The sequence below is a fragment of the Lactuca sativa genome, chromosome 4, assembly GCF_002870075.4.
Source record: "Lactuca sativa cultivar Salinas chromosome 4, Lsat_Salinas_v11, whole genome shotgun sequence".
Lineage (NCBI taxonomy): Eukaryota > Viridiplantae > Streptophyta > Magnoliopsida > Asterales > Asteraceae > Lactuca > Lactuca sativa.
In genome coordinates, this window is record NC_056626.2 from 63312565 (window position 1) to 63336044 (window position 23480).

Here is a 23480-nt window from a genome sequence, read left to right on the forward strand (position 1 = left end):
CAAATCATATTCAATTCGCATGTGTGGTCTTGATCAAACATTCGCAACCCACGATGTTTGTTACCCAACAAGATCCAGTTAAATTTTTTTTTGAATATGATTTCTGTGTGAGTTTTATTCGCAAATCCTAGTCATGATAAATATTTTCAAAAGCCAACTTGTCACTGACTACACTGGTCAAACAAGTAATTTCATTTACAATTTCTCACCTTATGTTAAGGCTGATATGTAATGAAATTTGAAATCAACCCAAAATATCTTTTAAAAGAAGCCCTTCGATACTTATCAACAAGTATTCGATTGTAATTCACGGGAAACTACACAAGCTGTTGATTGTCTCTATTGATGATTAACGAAGCAACCTTTGCCTGGGGTTTAACTGCATTCATGTCAAATTAAATTTTTGACATCACAGAATTCCAAAATTTTTTTGTTTCTCATCTTATTTTGTTGACACAATGCACACACGAAATCCTTGAGGTTCTGAGTAAAACCAACTCAGGCTGATGATTTCGCAAATCTGGCATATGACTTCACTTTACATCCCAAAAGTGAAAGAGCCTTGCCTCCATGCGAAGGGTTTTAACGGTTCAGATTCTATAATGGGAAACTTGACAGGCTGTGTACTCAAGATGGTTAGTATTCTATCCGGTTTTCAAGGAGATGGGACAGTTACTTTTTACAGCATGCTTATCTTTTACAGTATTGATCCGATTTTCAAGGTGCCACATCGGATAACATTAAATGCATCCCGCTTTAATTTCAAATCAATTTTGGGTAACCTATAAAAGGGGGATCAAGAACACTATATACGGTTACGCGAACAAAATTCTCACAAACCTCCAAAGATTCAAACTTCTTCATCTTCATCCTTTCTTTCAAAACCTAGAAATGGCCGAAACTCAATCCAACACTGATGAAGTTCTTTCTCAATCCCTGATGAAAATCCAAAGCACAAATTATCGGGTTGATCCGAATGTTTCTTCTTAACCCAAAGAATTGAAGATGCTTATCGTTGCTCTGAAACGATCCTCTCTGACCACTGCAATGTTCAAATCTTTCTCAGTTCCGATGACTTGGTTGTCATTGGCTGCATCTTCTGCTTCTCACAACTTCACCACAGATGTCATAACCTTCAACCTCATCAACAACAAACGGGTGAAACTCACGAAGAAGATGTTCGTTGAGTTTTTAGAAATTCCCAACAACCCTCCATTTTTCAAACCCGTTAATTCTCAAATCATCCATATGTTTAATGAAATGGGTCATCAACCATAGCTTGAGAAGATAAGTGACTTTCGAAAGTCAGGGTTGCCGTGCATATGGAATTTCTTATTTGGAATTTTTCTCCGATGCCTAACAGGAAGAACAGTTGGTCTGGATAGAGGGCGAATGGAAGTATATGCCATGGTTATGGGCTTGTACTACGATATCAATGTCGATTATGCAACCCAGTTGTGGAAGGAATTTGTCAAGAGTCTAGAAAACACAAACTCTAAAAAAGGAATTTCATGTGCGAGGTATTGGAGTTTGATTCTAGAAAAGGTGTATGGAAGAGAAGGGATTGTTGTCCCTGAGGATGTTGAAGTTGCTGAATTCTCTTTATATCAATTTCCGAAGGTAGTAGAAGATGATGAGACAATTTTTACTCATGTTGCTCGCATTCCAGATGCGATGCTTCGCAAGGTCTCTCAAACTCACAAGGTCTTAGTGAGATATTTGAAAACCATTGATCAATCGGTGCAGACTGGAGTGTTATTAGAGGTTGTTGCATCATCAAAGAAGAAGAAATCTACAAAGAAGGATACGAAAGGTCCATCTTCACAACAGGCTCCGAATGCAGATGTTCATATTGAAGAAACTTCATCTCAATCGAAGAAAGAAACAATACCTTCCAAGTCTGGGGTATTGAAAAAGATTCGCAAGACTGAGGTGAGCAGTAAAGGAGTTACAATTCGCAGTATTCCAGCTCCGGTCTCTCCAGTAAAGAAAAGGCAAAGAGCTGAAGACGTTGCGAAAAACATGCAACGTACTCTAACAAAAAGACGGAAGCTGGTGGTTCGAAATGAATCGTCTGATGAAGAGATAGTTCCAGAAACTCCACCGGTGACGTCTACGGTAAATGTTTCCTTACCCATCATTTTCGTTCAACCTACTTCGCAAATATCTACCACCACTCCACTCACAGAACCACTTGAAATAGTCACTACCGAATCAATTTTTGAGGAGGTACCTATTTCTGATACGGTTGTCAACGTATCTGATACGGGGGCACCTATCACAAGTGTTGATACAACAATGCCCGTCAGCCTACCAATTACCTTTCCCATTTCCACTATCATTGTTTCCACCTCATTACCACCTTTTTCACTCCCAACATCTACACTCACCTCATCTTCGATATTTGACCATGTTTTGAAACACCCTTTCACCACTCTATTTCCTTCGTAATCACCCGAAACTCCTCAGCCTACAAAGCACATGTCCGATGATGAAATGGAAGGAGGAGGTTTCGGAGGAACCTTTGAGGCGTTACACTTTGACTCTGAAGAGGAGGAAATATCGGATCACATGCTTATGTCTGGTAAACAGTTCAAGATTTTGAATCGCAAGTTGAATGCGATTATTCAATCACAAGCAGACTCAGGGTCTAAATCTTCTATGTCCGGGGTAGAAGTGGAATACTTGATCAAGGAGGCTGAAAAGCATATTCTTGAAAAAGTTGATCAAGTGGACAAAAATACAGAGCTTCGCATTCAAGCTCAAGGGAGTACATTTTCGGGTGTAGTAAAGGAGTTAAAAGCTGTCACAAAAGAACGAAATGTTCTATTTGTACAGGATGTGAAGAAGGTAAGAGAGGACGTAAATTTCAAGATTCATGAATTGAAGAATGAGATTGCGAAGGAGCTTAAGGATATTCATTCTCAACATCTTGAAGTCCAGAAGCAGGTTGATGTGGTGGCTACTAAACTCAATAAGGTTGTTACTGCCCCTATTCTTGAAGCTAACCACAAAGAGACCAAAGAGAAATTTGATCAACTTCTTAAGATGGTAACTGAGCTCAAACAGGTGGTTTCACAATCTTCACCACAACAAATCCTTACCCCCTGAGTTCTTGTCTCTGAAGGTTAATACTTTAGAGCAAGCAATTCAGAAAGCATTAGCACCCATCGCAAATTTCACTTCTTTACTCCCAAAGAATGCCCCACCTACTTTCACAGGGGTGCAAGGGGGAGAGACGGGTAAAGAAGATGCGAAGACGGTTGGGAAAGTTATTTCGACCCAACTCAAGACAACTCTTCCTACATTCACAATGCCTGTTTCCTCGACAATTTTGATCACGAGACCAATAGCCAAAGGTATATCCATTGGGTCAAAAGAAGGAGAGAGTTCAAGTGCGAAACCTCCAACTGATGACGTGGGAAAAGGGAAGGGCATTGTCTACAAAAAGTCTAAGGAGGAGAAGAAAGCCGAAGCTGAAGCAGAGATCGAGCGAATGAGGAAGGTACATAGCATTATGAGGCTCAGGGCTGGTGATCCTCCCACAATGAACAAAGGTGATCCTGAAAAGCTTTATTCATATGAAACAATCGAATCAAAGGTTGTGGGGGTAGAGATGTACGAATTTGAGAAGAAGCCTAAGGTGAGCTATGATATTGCTAATTCGGACAAAAGCCAACTGGATTTTCCGATAAATGAGATGCTCTTCATTACTGCTCAATACAAGATCAATGAGAAGTTTGACAATGCTAATGATTATATACACATGAAAATCAGATTTCATGCTGTATTGGCGAAGAATCCGGAGGAAGTGTGGTCTTTAATGAAAATAAAGAAAGTGCTAACTATCAAGAAAGACGCAATGTTCGAAGATATGCTACAAAATTTTCGATATTTTGTCATGCGAGCTGATGACAAACAATACGACTTCACCATTGCTGATTTTCCTCTGATGAATTGCTATTATCTAATTCAAGTAGCAATCATTTTCAAGCATATGGAGGATCACAAGCTCAAGGGCTCAGAGACAGAAGTGTTCAGAGTCGGCTTCGCACATATCAAAGTCTTCATTGATAGTTATTACGATTGCTTAGCAATGACTGATGAAGAATTAGCCACGAGCTTGGGGAGAAAGGTGACAGTTCCCAGGGAAACCACATTGACCCAGTCAGTATTATCAAACTATGTTGATGGGGAAATTTGCCTTAAACCTTTTGGCATGGTGTTCTCAGGAAGGGATACAAAGGGTAAACCTAAGAAGTTTTTGTTCAAGGTCTCTGAGATAGAAAGATATACCTCTACGCAATATACGAACTTTATTGTTCGTATGAACAATTGCAAGAGAAACAATGAAGGAGACAAGAAGGAGCTGAAGAAGGTGATCAACTGGTATTCCGAAGTGCGAAAGGCTATCCACTCAGCTGTTTAGAGGCTTATATCTGAATAGCTTTGACTGTTTACAAAGGGGGAGATTGTAGAGTCATTTTGTTGTAAAAGTCGAAGTGGCTATGTCTTTGTAATATTCGCATTTTAGTTATTTTACTAAGTCATTTATATGCGAAACCTTAATGTTTAGACTTAGTATATTTTTTGTACACTCAGGTTCCCTATAAATAGGGACTGAGGTTAGAAGTAGAGGATAACTTTTTGCAACTCAAATATCCTTCTGCTTATTTCGTGTAATCAGTCTTTCTCAATACAAGATCTGATTAATATTTACTCTTCGTGTTCTTATTTCATAATGATTCAATTCATAATTGCATTCATAATCTCGATAACAATTCTCTACAAGTTTCTATCCAACTGAAACTTGGGTGATGAGAATCTTACCTTATTTGGTAAATTATGACACTTCCACTAATGAAAGAATCAAATCCATTTACCCATATTGCTTATCAATGGAAACATATAATCAACAATATTTCACAAACGCCATTGTAAGGATACTTAAAATAAATAAAATCAAAACCATTTTTCTTTTTATTTTAAAACTTTGCGGAAAAATTTATCCTTACAATCCATATGGAAAACTTGTTGTTATCTATTCCTAAGCAATATATCATAACTCTTAAGTAACAACTCAAAATTCTGATCACCGAACCATGCGATCGAAATCCATCTTCGCGATCAGAATCAACATATACTTCCTTTAAGTTTCTTCACCTTTTATTTGATTCTTAAAACATCAACATGTGACCTCGTCACATTATGCAATAAGAATCTCAAAATAGAAACTTAATAGAGTTAGACAATGGACTTTACCCGAAGTAGAGTCAAACCTATTGACTTTACCATCCTTAAGATGTTTCAGGTAAATTTAGCAGATTCACAACCAATGTCTTTCCTTTGGCAACAGAATCATATGGACTTTTTGGAAACGGTACATGGGACTATCACAGACTTAACCTTTCTCTTTACCATTTGGTCAACCGAGTTGACTATGGCCGATCCCTTTCCATTGGGAGGAGAAAGTTTTTCCTGGACCTCCAATGTCACCATTTTCAATGTCCAAATAGGTTTGGAAAGTAGATCATCCAATCCAATTTGCTTTACTAATGCTCCAAATCACTGCTGATTTAGCATCATCAAGCAAATAGGTAAGATCATTAAGGGTCTTGTCGCGACCTGTCATCAGGGAGTGACTGAAGAACCAAGTCAGCAGCCAGCTACCTCGAGACTTCGACACCCGACTCTCCTGACTTGTCAATATGTGGCTTAATCCCCAAGATCTAAGCACATATAGACTTTGCTTGCCAATAGGGATTGAGTGACTTAGAACTTATCAAGTCTTAAAACTTGTGGGATAGGGAGATTTATTGGAGGATGTGGATGAAGTGAAGTATGATTTCTCGTCCTACAAATGCCCAACAAAGGGATTGATCTTTCACCTTGATTGCCATTTGGGATATCATCTTCATTAGGAAGCTTGCTCCTAAAGATTTAGGAAGACCATAGCTGTCTAAACTAGACATCTATAATGGGAGAAATTCAAGTTAGTTGATTTAAAGTCCTTAATATACACCCAATATGAAATCTTAAGGCTAGGACCCAACAACCTATTTATAACTGGAAGAGGGATGCCGTAATCCAAATTATAAAATAGTTGAAGGTAGGTAAATGACGATTTACCAATTTCCACCATGAAAATGAAATATTTTATTATTAGGTTTTATTAGTTTTGAAACTCCTAGATCTTTTGAGATACATTGAACTTTTCAATGGCATGTTTGAATCTCGATTGTGCCCTCTCAAATTTGTGACTGGGATGCCGAGGATCACAAACAAGGTGTGAATAACCATACAAATTGACTTGGTACCCTTAACAATATTACCTAATCGATGTACCGGTTAACCACACACGCTCCACCGATCTATAATAAAGTCAAGTTACCCTTTGCCACTCTTACTAGTCCATGTTAGTGTGCCGGTTAACCACACACGCTCCACTAACGACTTGGTAAGGTACAAAGTGTAATTTTATGGGCTAGCACCTTTTCACATTTTCCTAAGTAACTAAGATTGAGAATTTATAAGTGTTTAGTTACTTAGTATTTTTCATTATACTTTTAGTGAAGGGAGAATTATAGTCCATTCCTACCCGTTCGACTAACGACCCTCCACCAGTCAAGGAAGCGGTGGGTGAGAGTGGACACCCATTAAACTGCCATTTTATAGGCAGTAACCTTATACCCCCCTTATAGACTAGCTTCGTGAATGAGGCCTACTAACGGTAAGATTGACTTCCTCTTATACATATCTATATAATTAAAATTATAATAATAGTATAAGGGTTGAATATTAAACCTTTTAAAATTTCAATGTTCAATTTGGAATTAAAGTATACATGAGGAGTAACTTTTCAAATTCCAAAACTTGAGGGCAAGTTTTGAAACTATTTCAAGACTCTTTAAATCATAACTTATGAGTTTAATGGTTCATTAAAATGAAGACTCTTCATTTTAATGTAACCCCTTATTCTTTAAAAACACCTTAAAGAAGTGTCTCTTCAACATCCATAACTTGAGGACAAGTTATGGAGTCATTAAACTACTTAATGGAAAAAACTCTTACATTTTATGTAACCTACAAAACTTTTATGAGTTTTTAAGATTCATAAATATGACTTTTCACATAACTTGAAGACAAGTTACAAAAACATATTTTATAAACTTCTTTTAGACTAATATGGATTGAAAACAACTAAAACATAATTTTTTTTTTCATTATCAATCTAAACTAACTCATAAATCAAGGAAACATAAAATTCTTGAAAATTCATAACTTGAGGACAAGTTATGAACTCCGTACAATTTTCAACAAGATCATGAATTATATCACCAAACAATTTGCACACAATTCCTATGATCTAGCAAACTCATAAGCGTGATCATTCATAATCAACAATTTTCAAGAATAACATGAACACATAAAATTGAAACTTTTATTATAGCATTGAAATTGGTTTAACATAATCATTACCACATTCAAAACAAGTTTTATAAGCCCAAAACAGTCAAAGGTAATGATTCTAGACCAATTCCAGCACCAAAACTCGAAAATATGCTGTCTGGGGGTCCAACTCGTCGTGTGCATGAACAAAATCGGCGAGTTGGATGCATTTTTCCTTGGACTCATCGAGTCCCTTCATGGACTCCGCGAGTCTGCTGGGCAGACAGCACCAAAAGTCGATTTTTAAGCAGTTTAAGCAAGTACAACAAGAAAACAAGCCTAGGCTCTGATACCACTGTTGGGTTTTGAGCAATCTAACACTCCTAAGTGTACATGCAACCCTAAATACCTTGGATCCATGTTTTCTCTATTATACATGCAAATATCAACTTTCCAAGGTATTGTTCTATTCTAGCATACAAAACAAATAATAACACAAGTTAGAATAACATACCTTTTGTTGGTGCTTGTCTCCATGAAGCTTGAGTGCCTAGTGCCCCAAGTGTGACACATCAAATGGTTCACACAATACCATAAGCACTTGGAACAACTTAGAGAGAAATTAGAACACTTCAAGAATCGGCTTGCCCTCCATGCATATCATAGTCGTCGATTTTCCCAAGAAAGAGATCATTATATAGTGTGTTACAATTAGGGTAAACCCTAATTGTCATGGCTATCCATTTCCATGGATCCATGGGCTCAAATACACCATGGAGCATCCAATGGGTTTTAGCCCAACTTGATAATCCATGGAGCATTAGCCCACTATATAAGTATGGATGATTTACACAGTCAACACATATATTTAATTAGTCTTCTTTTGATCACATAATTAATTCTAAATTAATTATTGATCAATACTAATTAAATAATCTTATTAATATATTAGAACTTATAATATATTAATAAACCTTAAGTGTTATTTCTCTCATTTTAGTCTATCCAAGCGCATGATGCCATGCAACCGAAATGGACCATGCCGGGTCGGGTCAAGTCTTACCAATTATAGTTATGGACTTAGACATTAATCCAACAAAATTATCATGGGGCTAGGGACCCATCGCTAGCAGCAGGTGGTTGGACGATGTTGCCAACGCGTTCCTTACGAGCTGGTGTCCTGAGGGGGGACAAGGTTAGACTCGCATCCTGTCTTCTGAAGGACAGAGCGAGGGATTAGTGGGAGGAGGTTGGTGACGCCATTGGTGATGATGCCGCGTTGGACGCGATGACATGGAGCGATTTCTCAGCCAGGTTCAGGGCTGAGTTTTCGCCAATTATTGAGGTGCAGCAGCTGGCACGGGAGTTTCAGGATTTGACGCAGACTACTGAGACTGTGGCGGAGATCATCGCTAAGTTCAGTGAGAGGGCCCTTCTTGTTCTACAGTATGTCACAGATGAGGAGATGAAGAAGGCCTGATACCATGAGATGTTGAGGGATGACATCAGGCAGTTTGTGAGCAGGTCCAGGTGCAAAAAGTTGGAGGATATGATTGCACGAGCTAGAGAGAGATTGATCTGGAGCAGACCCGGAAGAGGAAGCCAGATGAGGTTCAGGTAGCCACAGGTTCAGGCAAAAGGCCCAAGGGGTCAGATTTGAGATCGAGGGATTACCAGAGACGCGGCCGCTGCGGGAGGTGCGGCAGGACGCACGAGGGTGCGTGTAGGAATGGTAGTGGTGGAGATTCAGGCTGCTTCAAGTGCGGCCGGACTGGTCATCTTAGCAGGGATTGTACTGCTACCACCACACAGGGATCAAACTTGATATGTTTCCACTGCAGTCAGCGGGGCCACAAGAAGGCCCAGTGCCCCAGTTTGTGTTTCGGCAGGACGGGTGATAGCACCTGCCCCTGCAACTTTGAGGATCACAGACGGCCGTCAGGGCCGAGCAGAGGCGCCTGCAGTAGGAGGTAGGGCTTTTTAGATGACTACCATGGAGGCGCGAGCAGCACCGGACGTTGCAGGTGTGTGTCTTTCACTTCTCTGTTAATTTCCTTTTGTTCATGATTATATTGTTATGGTTCAGCATCATTATGGATATAAGTATTTCAGAATAGTGTGGCTTGCTTGTGATTTAGTTATATGTCATCTGCATGCCTGGGTTAGTATAATGGTAGTTAGGGGTTGTGACCTATTGGAGCGAGTCACTTAGAATGCAGTAGCTATAGCATGTTTATGTGGGACTCAGTAGTGTCCCGCTAGATTCAGGAAGGTGTTATCAGGTAACGAATTGGTTAGATCCCTAGCTGTGGCAAGCTTGGGTTGTCAGCAGATCGATTTCGGGATAATGGAGAAGATTGGGAATTTTTTCTCAAGCATTGAGCAGCGAGGTTTAAGCAGGATCAAAGTGGGGGAGAACCCTCAGAGCGTACAAGGGTATGAGCACGCAGATCCAGAATGAGTACGTGACCACAGAGAAGGAATGGAAGTGGCACAGCGATTGATGGGCTGAGGGGTTCAGGGTTGGGAGTTTGAGGAACTCCCCATCGGTTAGTTCGTGTAATTGTGATGGTTAGTAAGTGGTTGGGAATTCAGGTTAGAGGATCGCCTGTAGGACTCGAGTGAGTCGGAATGAGGACCTTGATAACTAATAGCCTGGGATGCTTTCGTATTAGCAGTCAGTGGTGGAAGGTGTTGTAAGACTACGGGGCAGCCGTAGCATTCACTAACAGTCAGTGGTGGAAAGTGTTGTAAGACTACGGGGCAGCCGTAGCATTCACTAGCAGTCAGTGGTGGAAAGTGTTGTAAGACTACGGGGCAACCGTAGCATTCACTAGCGGTCAGTGGTGGAAGGTGTTGTAAGACTACGGGTAAGCCGTAGCGTTCCCTAGTAGCTTCGTTAGCAGAGTTTGGGCAAGGCCCTTATCTCCTAATCATCAGGTAGGGATCAAGAATGAGTAGTGGCTGAGAATAATAGGGAGCTTGCCTGTATAGCCCTAGAGAGGTGAGACCTTAGGAGAGGTCGCTCCAGGTTGTAGTTGGGTGGGACCCGTGGGCAAGGCCCGTAGGTGAGTAGCAGTGTATATGAGACCTGAGAGCAGGGTTGCTCAGTAGTATGGTTCAGGTGAGACCCATGGGCGAGGCCCGTGAGCTTGTAGTAGCACAGGTGGGACCTAGTTAGGACCTTAGGGTCCAGTTAGGGGATCGAGGGTCCCATGTCTAGTAGTGCCGGAGTGGCTGAGTAGATGGAGCAATATTTGATAGCTGAAGTTTCTTTGGAAGTCGCTGAGAGCGACTAGGAGTTTGTCCTTGAGGCTAGCGACCGGTGGGAGTTGGTAATCCAAATGTTGAAAGATTAGTAGGGACCAGGGTGGTCTCGGTTCATCCGGAAGGTGGATAAGGGTCAGCAGGATTTTAGTCAGTGGCAGTGTTGGTAAGCAAACTATGGTATAAGGCAACTAGTTGATCGGGGGTGCTATGCATCTCACAACAGGGTTGGATAATCTCAGAGGGAAGGGTTTGACCCTATTGCACAACTCTTGTTTGAGTCTTGCAGGGATGAATCCTTTACTCGAAGGATTATCTGAACCATTCGTTGCGATGGATACCCAACACTAAGTTATAATAGTAGGAAGTATCCTTTGGGTACTGGCAGTATGACCCATACTGGAAGTAGCGGGGGTAATGGATTTGGTGAAGGATAGGACCTTCACAGTGGCAGAGGAAGTAGTTAGTTATGGTACGTTGCCTTGGGGAGGCCAGAAAACGCACAACGAAAAAAGGGGGTGAACCCCTAGGATGTCTAACATAGTACTCGGGGAGTACCAAAAGGATTGTCAGTTGAGTAAGTTGTGTTTCCAGGAGGGTCAGGCTTAGGGTAAACTCGAGAATATTATCCGCAAGGATTAATGATAGTCAGAATAACCGGGAAGAAAGCCAGTGGAGGTAGTCAGCGGGTGTTAGGTCTTCCCAAGCAGAGTGTTGAAGGCAGATTGCAAGAGGGTTGGCCGTAGAGAAACTTCGAGGACGAAGTTTAGTTTAAGTGGGGGAGAGTTGTAACACCCATAATCAGAAAGACCAAGAAAGGAAAGGAAACCCTAAGTTAAAGGGTCAACTCGTCGAGTCCAAGGAGGAACTCGACGAGTCGGAGCGGGATCCGGGGGATCGATTAAGTAGCCGACTCGGCGCTTGAAGAGGGAAACCCTAAATCCGGGACTTTGTGCACTATTTAAGCATCTCATTCTCTCCCTTAGGGTTCCTTACAGCTCCTCTCATCCAGAATACCGAATCCTAGCCACCATATCCGTTTTTAAGCAAAGATCTAGCCTTGGTGTTGTGATTTGAAGCTTGGAAGAGAAGGAAGTTCATAGTGGTGCAAGAGGAAGCCTTGGATCCAGAGTTGGTGTGACTTTGTAGAGCATTTGGATGTAAGAAGTCGTTACCTTCACTCTTTTGCATATAGTTTTCCCTTTTGTTATGAGATTTGGGGCTTTTATGCCATGTCCTTGAACCATTTCGAGTTAGAGCCCAAATATGAAGTTGGTACTTCAGATCTAAGTGTATTCTGGCCTAGAGAGTCATAAAGTATCAGTCTTGAGGTGTAGGTGAAGCATGGTTGTCTTAAACCTGAGTTTGGAGTGTTTTGGGCCTAGATCTCCTTAACTACACGTAAAGTTTGCACCTTTACGTGAGGGATAGGCTTTGGAGGAGTGGATCTACAGTTTGGAGTCCCTGCATGACTCAAAAAGCCTCTGAATGTATGGAGGAATGAATATACTCGGCGAGTCCTTCGAGTGGACTCGGCGAGTAGTATGAAGATTAGGAGGAACTCGACGAGTCTGTTGAAGATTGTCTTGGACTCGACGAGTCTGTTCTTGGACTCGGCGAGTCAAGTCACGAAACCCCAAACCCTTCAAGTTAAGACTCGGATCAGTGAGTTGAGTGGGGACTCAGTGAGTTGGACATGTCAGGACTCGGAAATCGGTAGACTCGGCGAGTCAAGTCGCGAATGAAAGGATTCTGAGCTAATGAACTTGGCGAGTCAGTAGGCAGACTCGGCGAGTAGGGTTGACCTGGAAGGTTGACTTTGACCATAGTTGACTTTTGGAGAATAGTTAGTGATATATGTTTTGATATTGGTAGCTCAGGGAGCTAGTGGAACAGCGGTTCAGGGATTTGTCGATCAGCATCCAGAGGGGTTACTAGCAGGTTCAGCAGTACGAGGTGAGTTTCCCTTTGTGTGAATGGGTCTAAGGCCACAATGCCGGCACATGTAGATATGAGTAGGAAGACCCAGGGGTTAGCCCTAGGCATGGTATGCCAGTGTGATAATTAGGACCAAGGTCCATCGATAGCGGGCGGGTGCCCAAGGAATGGTTTGCATGATAGAGTATACTTGTTATCTGTGTGATACTTGTATGTGCCTGGCAGGGAGGTGAGTGTGGGCGAGGTCCTGTATCTCACCAATAGCAGAGTGTGGACGGTGTTCCACATCTCATTAGTAAGGGAACAGGGGCGAGGCCCAAGTTAGGGAAAAAGTGAGTGTGGGTTGGGCCGTATGTCACTATCAGTAGGAGCGTGGACGGGGTTCCATGACTCATCAGTAGCAGGACAAGGGCGAGGCCCAAGATAGGTGAGGCCTTAGGACATGATACATTAGTATATGTTTAGCTTATGTGTCGTGATATGCTTATGTGTTAGTATATGTTAGCGGGCGAGGCCCAGTGACAGGCGAGGCCTAAGTGAAACAGATATGTATCCGAGCGGGGCTCGAAGCCGGGCGGGGCCTGGAGCGGGCGAGGCCCATAGTAGCGGGCGAGGCCCATAGTAGCGGGCGTGGCCCATTATATGTTGTATGTGTTTGTGCAGGGTATGTGGTAGGTTGGGGAACTCACTAAGCTTCGTGCTTACGGTTTTCAGTTTTGGTTTCAGGTACTTCCGGTAGCGGAGGGAAGAGCTCGGGTTGATTGCATGGCACACACCATTGATTAGTCAGCCTGAGATGTTTTACTCTGATAATGAAAATATGTTTTGGAAAAGATACTCTGAATTCATGTTATGACTTATGATATGTTTTTATGAATATGGTTTTGGTAATGATTTAAAGAAAATTTTTAGTACGAATTTTGGGACGTTACATGCACCCTTTGTTTCTTTTCTTCTCCAATAACTAGCCCATCCCCCGTTCTTTCCCAAATTCGAGTTTGTTTGGGAAGCACAACCAAACTCACCCGGACCCGCTCCCGGACCATTCGAACCCACAGGAAAAAGGAAAAAGAAAGCTTTCACTAAAAAAGAAAAGGCACCCCTCAACAATAGATACCACAAGAAGAACAAGTGTTAGCATAATCAAGGGTTGATATTTATGAGGATCCAACACACAGAAATACAGATCCCACACACAGAAATACGCAAGTAAATAATCATTTTGGCTATGCATTACCGAGCGGTTTCACAATGAAATAGGTCATGACGAGTACCATTCAAAATACCAATTGATGACCAGGTTTCGTGTGATATGAACAAGACTCTTTAAAATTCAACGGGGCGTACAACAACTTGAATAGTCAATGGAAAACAGGGAAAGTGATACAAACGTTTTGAGATGATGCTAGAAATATTTAAGATCGACAATAAAGGGAAACCGTTCAAATTTGTCGATATTTGGAACAGAAGAATAATGTGGTTCGAAAAGAACAAATTTTATTGAGATAAGTTACACAGCTTCATCGGTTTCTGTGTTTGACTTGAACCAAAATGACAAGCATGAACTCGAAGGAATAGTTCATTCGATAGGTAAAGATAGGGCAAAAAAGAAAGGGTCTTCATCTAGTGCATCGGGAGCCGACAAAGTTGATGGCATACACAAGGTGGCAACTGCCTTTGAATTATATAATTTGAATTACAAAGCACATTTGCAATTCGAGAAAGGTAAATTGGCCAAGAAAGAAAAAAGGCCATAAGATAAGCAGAAATCACATGACGAAAAACAAAAAACGATATGAAATTTCTATCTCAAAACATCGACTATCTTTTGGAAGACGAACTTGTCATGGTTATGAAGGCAAAAAAAGATAATTATTAGAAAATTACTACAACTAGACTATATAATGTTTTTTTTTTTAAATTTAATTGTCGTTTTTTATCTATGAAATGCATTATTGAATTAATGAAATACTCTTCTTTTATTACATTAAATTTTATATAATTACTAAATTATAATATTATAGATTTAATTAAAAAAATGAAAGATAATAAAGAGTGATCATTTCCTATCATTAGGGGTGAAGGTGAAAAAAAAATGACAATGAGAATGAATTGAGAGAAAGAAAAATCAAATTGAGTGAAAGATAGACTCCTTAGCCTTACCTCTTTGACATTTTTAGGAGAATAATTACAAATAGACCTTCAAAATTAAAGGAAGCGGTTTCATTACAAGTAGACCTTCAAAATATACTTTTTAGCGTTACCTTTGACATTTATAGGGGAATCATTACAAGTAGACCTTCAAAATTAAGGGAAACGATTTCATTTTGACCTAAATATATAATAAACTAGTGTACATCAACATCTAGATTCTAGCTAGGGCGTGTTTGGCACAGAGTTTTTAGAAGCATTTGAGAGTTTCTAGCTTTTAGCTTTTGACAAAACGTTTTAATTTAAACAAAAAGTTTCGTTTGGCAGTACGAGCTTTTAGCTTTTAGTTCAAACAAAACGCTCCAATTCTAAAAGCTACTTCATGTAGCGTTTAACAAAACGCTACTGATTTTTTGAAATCAATTTCCATAACTACCCTTAAAAGTATATTTATATATTTTTAATCAATTGTCTTTTTTGTAATTTTATATGTTTCAAAAGCTTCCAGCTACTTTTGACAAACATTCATATAACAAATAAAAGCTACAGCTTCCCGCTAGTAGCTACCCGCTACTAGCTAACCGCTACTCGCTTCCAGCTAACAACTACTTTTTCCAAACACGCCCTTAGTAACACATGCTTACATCTGTTATGAAATTTGGCAATTCATGAATAATGCAACGCAACCTCATTCTCAATAAAATTTAGGATTTTGATATTAAAACCTTTAAATTTGTCAAATTCTATCGGTTTTATCCTTGTAACGATAGTTTGTCCGCTAATGTTTAAAATTTGTCACCTTTTTTTTGTCCTTGTTATCTGTAATAGCATATTTTCAGGACGAAATCCACAAAATTTTACAAATTTAAAAATTTTCATGTCAAATTTGGAAAACATACTTACAGTAAAAACATAAAAAATATGTAAAATGATTTTTTTTTTGCACATATGATTCATACTTTTTTTTTTGTAAACTTAAGGGCAAAATGGGAAAAAGAATTAACAAGCTTTAGGCATCAACACACCTAAAATTGTCATGGGAACAAAACCTTAAGGACTTTGTAAAAAAACAATAAAATTTGTTAAAAACAAAGACTAAATAAGGTTATCCGATATATCAAAGACATACCCCTTTGTGGTCGTGATCACTAACCACTACAATGCACATCATCCCACTATTTAATGATGGATTGTGATGCAAAACAGCGGAAGCAAATTTCTCTTTCTATCTCACTCTATCTCTCTCTACAATTTATATATATATATATATATATATATATATATATATATATATATATATATATATATATATATATATTAAAAATTAAAAAATAAAAGGGTTATAGTGGTTGGTAAACCAACCCTTTTTTAGTTGTTGTGTGTGGACACGTCCACCACTAAATAGGTTAACGGTGGATGGTCAAAACTTATCTTTGTATGGGTTGAAGGAGAAAAGTAAAAGTAGAGAGGTCACTAATCTCGATTAAAAAGTATAGAGGTTAAGATCGATAGAATAAAGGTTTTGTGGCTAAACTGTCAATATAACAAGTCCGATGTTATTCGCGTAAATTAGCAAAATTTTTAAACAATATCCTCTTGACATACCGTTGATACGAATTTACGGAAGTGAAAAGAGCAAGAAGAAAGAAAAAGAATGCAATCACCATTGATGGACGCTTCAAGAACCTTTTGGAGTAATTCAAACACACAGTTTCTACGATTTATTCCATCTTCATCTCTTAATTTAAGCACTCTCCGGCAACCATATTCGCGTATTTGGTGCAGTAGCTTAAACCCTAACAATCGCGGAATAGCGAGAGTGAAGGCAGCGAAAGGAAAGGGGAAGGATAATGTTTGGAGTATCGATAACGATGCGGCTAATGAGAGTCGAGGAGGAGATAAGCGGAAGAAAGGCGATAGGAGGAGGACAAAGGTAAGGAATTCAACGACGAAGAGACGGAGAGCTAGTGAGAGCGATGAAGGAATAATGGTTTCTGGTTCGATGTTAATAGAGACGGAGAAGGTCTTACAAACTCAGGTATGGCTGTCTCGATTTCGTTCCTTTTTATTCCAGCTGATACTGAATTTCATGTTTAAACTTGTTTCTGTTGAAGATTATGGTTTCGATCTGAAGTAGTTTAGTGAATTCTAAGTTGAAACCGGTCCAATTCGCTGAACATATGAAGGTTTTTTAGTGTTAAATTACTTGCTAGGTTCATGCCTTCTTGACTAACTCTGTGGCTTCATTTCATCTAACTGATTATATGTATAATATGATGTTGATCTTTCAGGAACCTGTGATTATGCCAAAATGGAACACATTTGCAAGTAGTGTTAGTGGCATATGGAAGGGAACAGGAGCCGTGTTCTCACCTATCACCGCTAAAATGGAGCCCATTGATGTTGGAAGAAACAACGAACATCAATTTGACTGCTACACTCTTTCTCGGATCGAAGCAGTAGCATCAACAAACGGAACACATGAATCTAATATTCAAAGAACTGTAAATTGGGTGACTTTAAACCCTCATGGTGAAAATAGACGTGTGAACAAAAACAAAGAGGACGCATCTTTATCCACCATAGAAGCGTTTGATGGAAGGAAAACAAACCATGTAATCCCAAAATTCGAGTCTTTTAACTTTGAAACAAGTGATGTAATGGAAGAAGATCTCATGGGTATGGAGCCTGGTCTCGTCTTTTTCGAGGTAAGAACTTGTATTACTTCTTCTTTCACACATGTCTTTCACTTACTCAAAAAAAAAAAAAACTTCTATTGATTTGTTATAACTATATTCCATGAAAGGATGGCTCATATTCAAGGGGTCCAGTCGACATACCTGTTGGAGAAGTTGATGATTCCAATTACTTCCTATCCCCAACTTTCAAATTCGAGCAAGTAAGTTCTTTTTTTTTTCTTTGTGGTTTCATCATGTTCTTAAACCCTAATTCAAACTAAAATCTTTTCTTCCATCAATTAGTGTTTAGTTAAAGGGTGTCACAAAAGACTACGAATTGTCCACACTATAGAATTCAGTGATGGTGGTTCGGATATTCAAATCATGAGGGTAGCTGTTTACGAAGAGCAATGGGTCGGTACCGCTCATCTTTCTGACAAAAGGTAATATATACTGTCACCGTCATTGTCACTGTCAGTGTCAGATATAAATTTGTAGAATGTTTTTTTGATAAATACAGTGACGTGGATTTTGACGTGAAGCCATTTTCTCAAAGAAAAAGAGTGCAACCATCGGAATTGAGCGGATCTTGGAAGGTGTTTGAGACGAGTGCCACACCGATTTATGGCGGGGAGGCGGCGGTTATGGATGATAACGAGGAGGACCCACCGTATGTTTATCTTTGTACGGAGACTTTAAAGAAGAGGAGTTTGCCGGAAATGGCAATCTACTTTGGGGAGGAGGAGGCGGCGGACATGGTGGATGTTACGGTGTTATGGTTGCCTGGCGGTGTTACGGGTTATGTTGATGTAAGTAAGGATGGTGTGTTGTGTATTGGTGTTGGGTGGTATTCTGATGAAGGGATTAACCTTGTTATGGAAAGGGATTATGGAAGGGATGGGAAGTTGAAGGAGGTTAGATCCAAAACTGAAGTTAAGAGAAGGTGGACTGATTCACCTCCTTTCTAAGATGTGGAAAGAAAGATTCAGAATTTTATAGAAAAAAAAAAAAAAAAAAAAGAGGTGGAAAGTCATGTGTTGTGTGGTGTTTTTTACTATAACTTGTGTAAAGTTTTTTTTTTTTTTTAATTACCAACTTGTTTGATAGATTGTCTTGTTGGTAAAGCACTAGAGTCTAATGCGAAAGAGTCAAAAGGGGATTTTTTGTAAATGGGTCATGTTTGTTAAATCAGCAGAGTTAACACATGAAGTTTGATTAAATGAACACATTACACCCACAATTACACAAATTACCAGATTAGATCCATCCAAAGCATATGAATCAGATACCAGTTCCAGTTTTCGTTTTAAAGTTTCTATTGTTTCAGTATATTCAGTTTTCTTTGTATTTTATCTGTCAAGTATATCAGATAATATGCATTATGCAACATCCATATCAAAGAGTTTTCTGCAAATTATTAGCTACAAAATAGCCCAAAATATTTACGATAGTCCAATAGTTTAAGTAGTCCGAAGTCCAAACTTTTTAAACCCAAAATACAAGTTAGTTTAATGAAACAAAAAATGGTAAGATAGAAGCCTCTTATCTCATTTTGCAAAAAATCAGAAGAATCGACTTGAAGGAAAACCGATCGCAACCTGCTGCTTGTTCCTCCCACCCCCTGCACACACACTGTTCATTGAGTTGTTGCTGCGGACATTCTTTTCCCGGTGAACTCCCCTCAGGTGCTGGACTATGACAACGAAACAAGTAAGGAAATAATAATAATAAAACTCAATCTTATTATTTATTGTTAGGTTAAGTCAAATTTCCATAAGAACCAAGGCTTATGAACCTACTCCAACACCACAAAAGCCACAAACTTTTGATTTGAATGATTTTCCTTCGGACCGAGGGATAGGCCAACAACTTAAGTATGACTTAGGTGAGAATTCATAAAATATTTATTTCTTTATTCGGATGTTACTTTTTTTTGTCTTATATCTTTTATTGATTTTTTGAAATAAATAGGTGAGCGACCAAGGTTATGATGAGGCAAGTAATAAGAGTGGTGCATTCACCGGTTTGAAATCTTTGGTATTAAGAGAAAATAGTTTTGCACATTATATACACTGTTTTGCACATCAACTTCAGTTAGTGGTTGTGGCGGTAGCAAAAAAACATGATGATGTTGAAGAATTTTTTGACCAACTAGCTTTGATGATTACCATGGTTTGTGGTTCTAGAGAATAGATATGATACAAGGGATGTAGAAAGAAAGAGTTGAAGTTGAAATTGGGCAACTTGATATCTATTATCATTCTTTGCTCTATGATGAGAAATTTGTCAGCTTAAAAGGAATTGCAAACCTCTCTCGTTTGTTGGTGGAAATAAGGAAACACTTCTCTTTTCCTTTGGTTTATAGATTATTAAAACTAACTTTGGTTTTGTCTGTCGCAACCGCAACCATTGAATAATGCTTTTCTGCAATAAAATTGTTGAAGACCAATTTGCATAATAGAATAGGTGACGATTTTATGAATTACGCTTTGATTTGTAGTGTGGAAAATAAAGCACTTGAGAATGTTAAGACTAAAAATATAATTACTCACTTTTGGGAAAAGAAAGAGTGAAGAAGTGAACTTTACAATGTATTATATATCCTATAGTCTATTTTTCCACTTTGTTATGTGTAATGCAATTGTTGTCTTTATTTTTTTTTCTTATTATATATTACATAGATTTTTTTGTGCTACCCATGAACTTTGACCCTGACTCCGCCACTGATTCAGGTCTGATCATGGACTGATTCCATTCTGGTTTGGTCCTAGCATTCCATATGCTCATACATTGTGTGTAAGTCCAAACATGGCCTGAACAAGTGGAATTGAGAACCAGTTTAGTTGATTAGGGGGAACCGACCTGTAAATAGGAGATTCCGGTCATGGACCGGTTGGGTCCTAGCTATCCAATCCCTAGTTTTTTGTATTAAAAAAGACACATATTTTTTTGCTAATAAAAAAAATCAAAAACAAACATCCCCAGAGTAATTTGAAGAATATATAATTAGATGAGTTGATTTTAGCGAGGATGAAAACAATCTATGACAATTTGATGTAAAGTAGAGGTTGACAAAACAACCGAAAAACACAAATGAACTAATTTGATGTAAATCATATTAATATCAATATGTTAGGTAGATATGAAATAACCGTGGATAAATTATATAAGTAACTAGGTTATAGCCCGTGTACTACACGATTGACAAAGTTAAACACCATTATAACTTCAAAAATAGTAATAATAAACATATATTTGGAAGCAATTATTTTCAAAGAGTTAGATGTCTTATTTTTAACCGTATAATCAATTGTTTTAAATTAATATAAAAAATAGGTTTAAGATATGAACAACTTTCTTTATAAAACACCGACTTTTCTAAACTTGTTCTTATAAAAATAATTCTTTACACGTAGCTGCTGTAAAAGAGAAATATGTGCTATTACCATGGGTTATAATAATCATTATTATGAGTAATTAAATAGAATAATAATTATCCAATGACCAACATCAAAAAAAAAAAAAAAAAGCTCTTTCCACAAGTAGATTTTGACATATACAAGGATCTATACTTTTCTATATATGCAAGGCGGCAAGGCGCCCTTCAGTATGCATGTTTTATTCTCTACAACATACATTCTTATTTCTTTACACAAAACCATATGTACAAGCATAGACAGTTTATTGCATTATGGCATTGTATCTTCAAAGTAAAATGCATAAATAAGAAAAAAAACATTTATAAGAAAAAACAGCAATACTTCATTGTTCAAAAAAACAAATGGAAGATTCTGCATCACCAAACACCTTGTTAAAAACCAAAACAATAAGGATTCAACAATAACATAACAAATTATTTAAATTTTACCTTGAGAGAAGAGACATCTTGAATCACAATCCAGTGATACACAAAAATGACAAGATTCTAAGCATATGGTAGAAACAACAGAAGCAATCTACTTAAATGTGTTTGCTACTGCTATAGGATGTTGTATTTATCGGGTCTACCATGGGTGGCTTATTCCATGAGAATGTTTTGTGAAAAGGTTAGATTTAGTTTTTGGTTGTAAATGATGAAACCCCTCAATAATTAGGAAGTGATACCCTGCACAATACGATAATTTAAGATTAATTTTTAGAAACCAGGATATATACATATAAAAGTACACATACATGCATCCCTATTTTTTTTAAGCAATAAAGAGTATCAATTTTGTAATACAAGTCGATCCTATTGCCAAAGGATTCCAAAGCCAAGGAGATATCTTTTCTTTCATGCATCTCCAAAAGTAAAGCAACAGTAGAAAAAAAAAATAAGGATAACAGAAGCAGTGTTTGATATTAGAAAAACTCTAGTGCAAATCATGGTTAAACATTTTCTTGGGATCCATCTGATTTTACTCCATTTACAACCAAAATCTTGATTTTTAGAAAACCAATTCTGGTGCACGAATGAAACCATTTTTATTTCAGTTAGATTTTATAGTAATTTGAAGGGATTTTTCCACTTGCAAATTAAACTCCTAACAAAATTTCAATTTCTTGTCGGTATCTTTTCTTTTCTTGGATAATGAAGAAGTTATACACAAGAGGCTTTCATGATGATTAATAGCCTGCAATAATAAGAGTAAACATCTCTTTTTTTTTCTTTGTCAAAACCCCAAATTGTCTTTCTCTTTTTGGATACCAAAAACCTTGTAAGGGATTAGACCTCTGTTGAACTTCTTGCAAAAAACCAAATAGAGAAAGTTCATATAAGTACTAATAATTAGGTCAAATTAGAAAACATAATTAAAAACCTTACCAGATGAATATACACTACAGAGGACTCGAGAAAGATGGATATGAGTGGGCAATGGATGCATAAATTTTTTATGCTGCACAGCGAAGCCCAAAAAATAATATTGCAGAAAAAGCAATAAAAAATTACCAATTCGGGCATACTAACATTGAAGGATAATCTACGTACCACAAGAAATGCATCAAACCCTAAAAATCAAAACCAATTAAAAACATAGTAAATCAAAAACCAAAGATTAGAGATGGAGAAGAAATTACCATGAAAAGTGTTCGAGACTTAAATAGGAGGGTAGTAGATCAAAAATCGATCCTTACAGAAGAACTTTCATCTTATTATCAAAGAACACATCCACATGTCGTTACAAGAATCAAAATGAATTCCAAGGAATATTCATCTTCCCATAGTATGAGAATCGTGGCATAAAAACCTAGTCCATTGAATTGTTTGTAATAATATAGTGCGAACACACATATAAGATTGAAAATAGAATAAGATTGCCTTACATATTTTGAAATTAAGAATCCATCGATGATTTGGAATTGATTGCATAAAGAATGCAAACTAAATGGAGAAAAATCAGGGATTGAATAATTCATTACGAATTGTTGATTTTTATGAATTGAAATTGAATGTTCATTTCAAATTCAAATTCAAATTCAAATTCAATGTAGGAATGCAGGAATAGAGATAGAGATAAAGTAAATGGAAACCGACCAAAATAGTCTGCTAAATTGTAGGGAATCAGATCAGGTATTAAATCTATAGAAATTAATTGAATTGGCGGGAAAAAAGTGAATAAATTAGTGGAGAGAATGACACTTGGCATCTTGCTTGCGTATAAAATGGACACGTGGCGTTTAAAGGAGGTTTTTATTAAGTATGGAGATATGATCATTAAAATGATAGCATGTAATTGTCATGTTGTCACATTGATTAAGGTCTAACACCCTCGAGACTCTCGAGACTCATGTTTTATCTAACCCTTTTTTTTCAAAGAGAAATTTAGGACATTTTTATACATCAGTAACATTTTTTTTTTCTAAAAAGGTTTTGTTAAGTTTTTAAGGAATGATTTTATCTAAATCGTGTACGTTATTATAATTACTTAATTAGTAGTGTTCAATGTTCACACCTATATACTGGAAATACAATAACCGAAGATGTTTTTACATTTTATAACTAGTAGTGTTCATATCAATATACTCTTGAGATGGGTAAGTAATGTTTATGGAGGATAACGAGGAAGAGTTGTTAGG

At 38.0% G+C, this 23480-nt stretch overlaps 1 protein-coding gene and 1 long non-coding RNA gene across 3 annotated transcripts; one reads left to right on the forward strand and one right to left on the reverse strand.

Moving 5' to 3' along the window:
* The first annotated feature begins 16268 nt into the window (after positions 1 to 16268).
* LOC111885660 (uncharacterized) lies at positions 16269 to 18734 on the forward strand. Of its 2 annotated transcripts, none has more exons than XM_023881902.3 (5): positions 16269 to 16783; positions 17037 to 17453; positions 17552 to 17644; positions 17727 to 17866; positions 17944 to 18734. In XM_023881902.3, exons 1-5 carry the CDS (start codon positions 16400 to 16402, stop codon positions 18389 to 18391), a joined length of 1482 nt encoding a protein of 493 aa, XP_023737670.1. In that variant the 5' UTR covers positions 16269 to 16399; the 3' UTR covers positions 18392 to 18734. The 2 variants fall into 2 exon arrangements, with proteins under 2 accessions (XP_023737670.1, XP_052626251.1); XM_052770291.1 differs by lacking the exon at positions 16269 to 16783 and adding an exon at positions 16856 to 16931.
* Positions 18735 to 20978: 2244 nt separating this feature from the next.
* LOC122197639 (uncharacterized) lies at positions 20979 to 23176 on the reverse strand. The gene is made up of 2 exons (XR_006191251.2): positions 21292 to 23176; positions 20979 to 21214 (listed from the first exon to the last, which is right to left on the reverse strand). It is a non-coding gene; the product is annotated as an uncharacterized LOC122197639 (long non-coding RNA).
* Between the last annotated feature and the right edge of the window lie 304 nt (positions 23177 to 23480).

Excerpts from the sequence above, each read along its gene's own strand:
- LOC111885660 (XM_023881902.3), top strand. The coding sequence starts at position 16,400 with ATGCAATCACCATTGATGGACGCTTCAAGAACCTTTTGGAGTAATTCA. Across the intron at positions 17,454-17,551 it reads CTGGTCTCGTCTTTTTCGAG|GATGGCTCATATTCAAGGGG; the intron begins GTAAGAACTTGT and ends ATTCCATGAAAG. Across the intron at positions 17,645-17,726 it reads CAACTTTCAAATTCGAGCAA|TGTTTAGTTAAAGGGTGTCA; the intron begins GTAAGTTCTTTT and ends TCCATCAATTAG.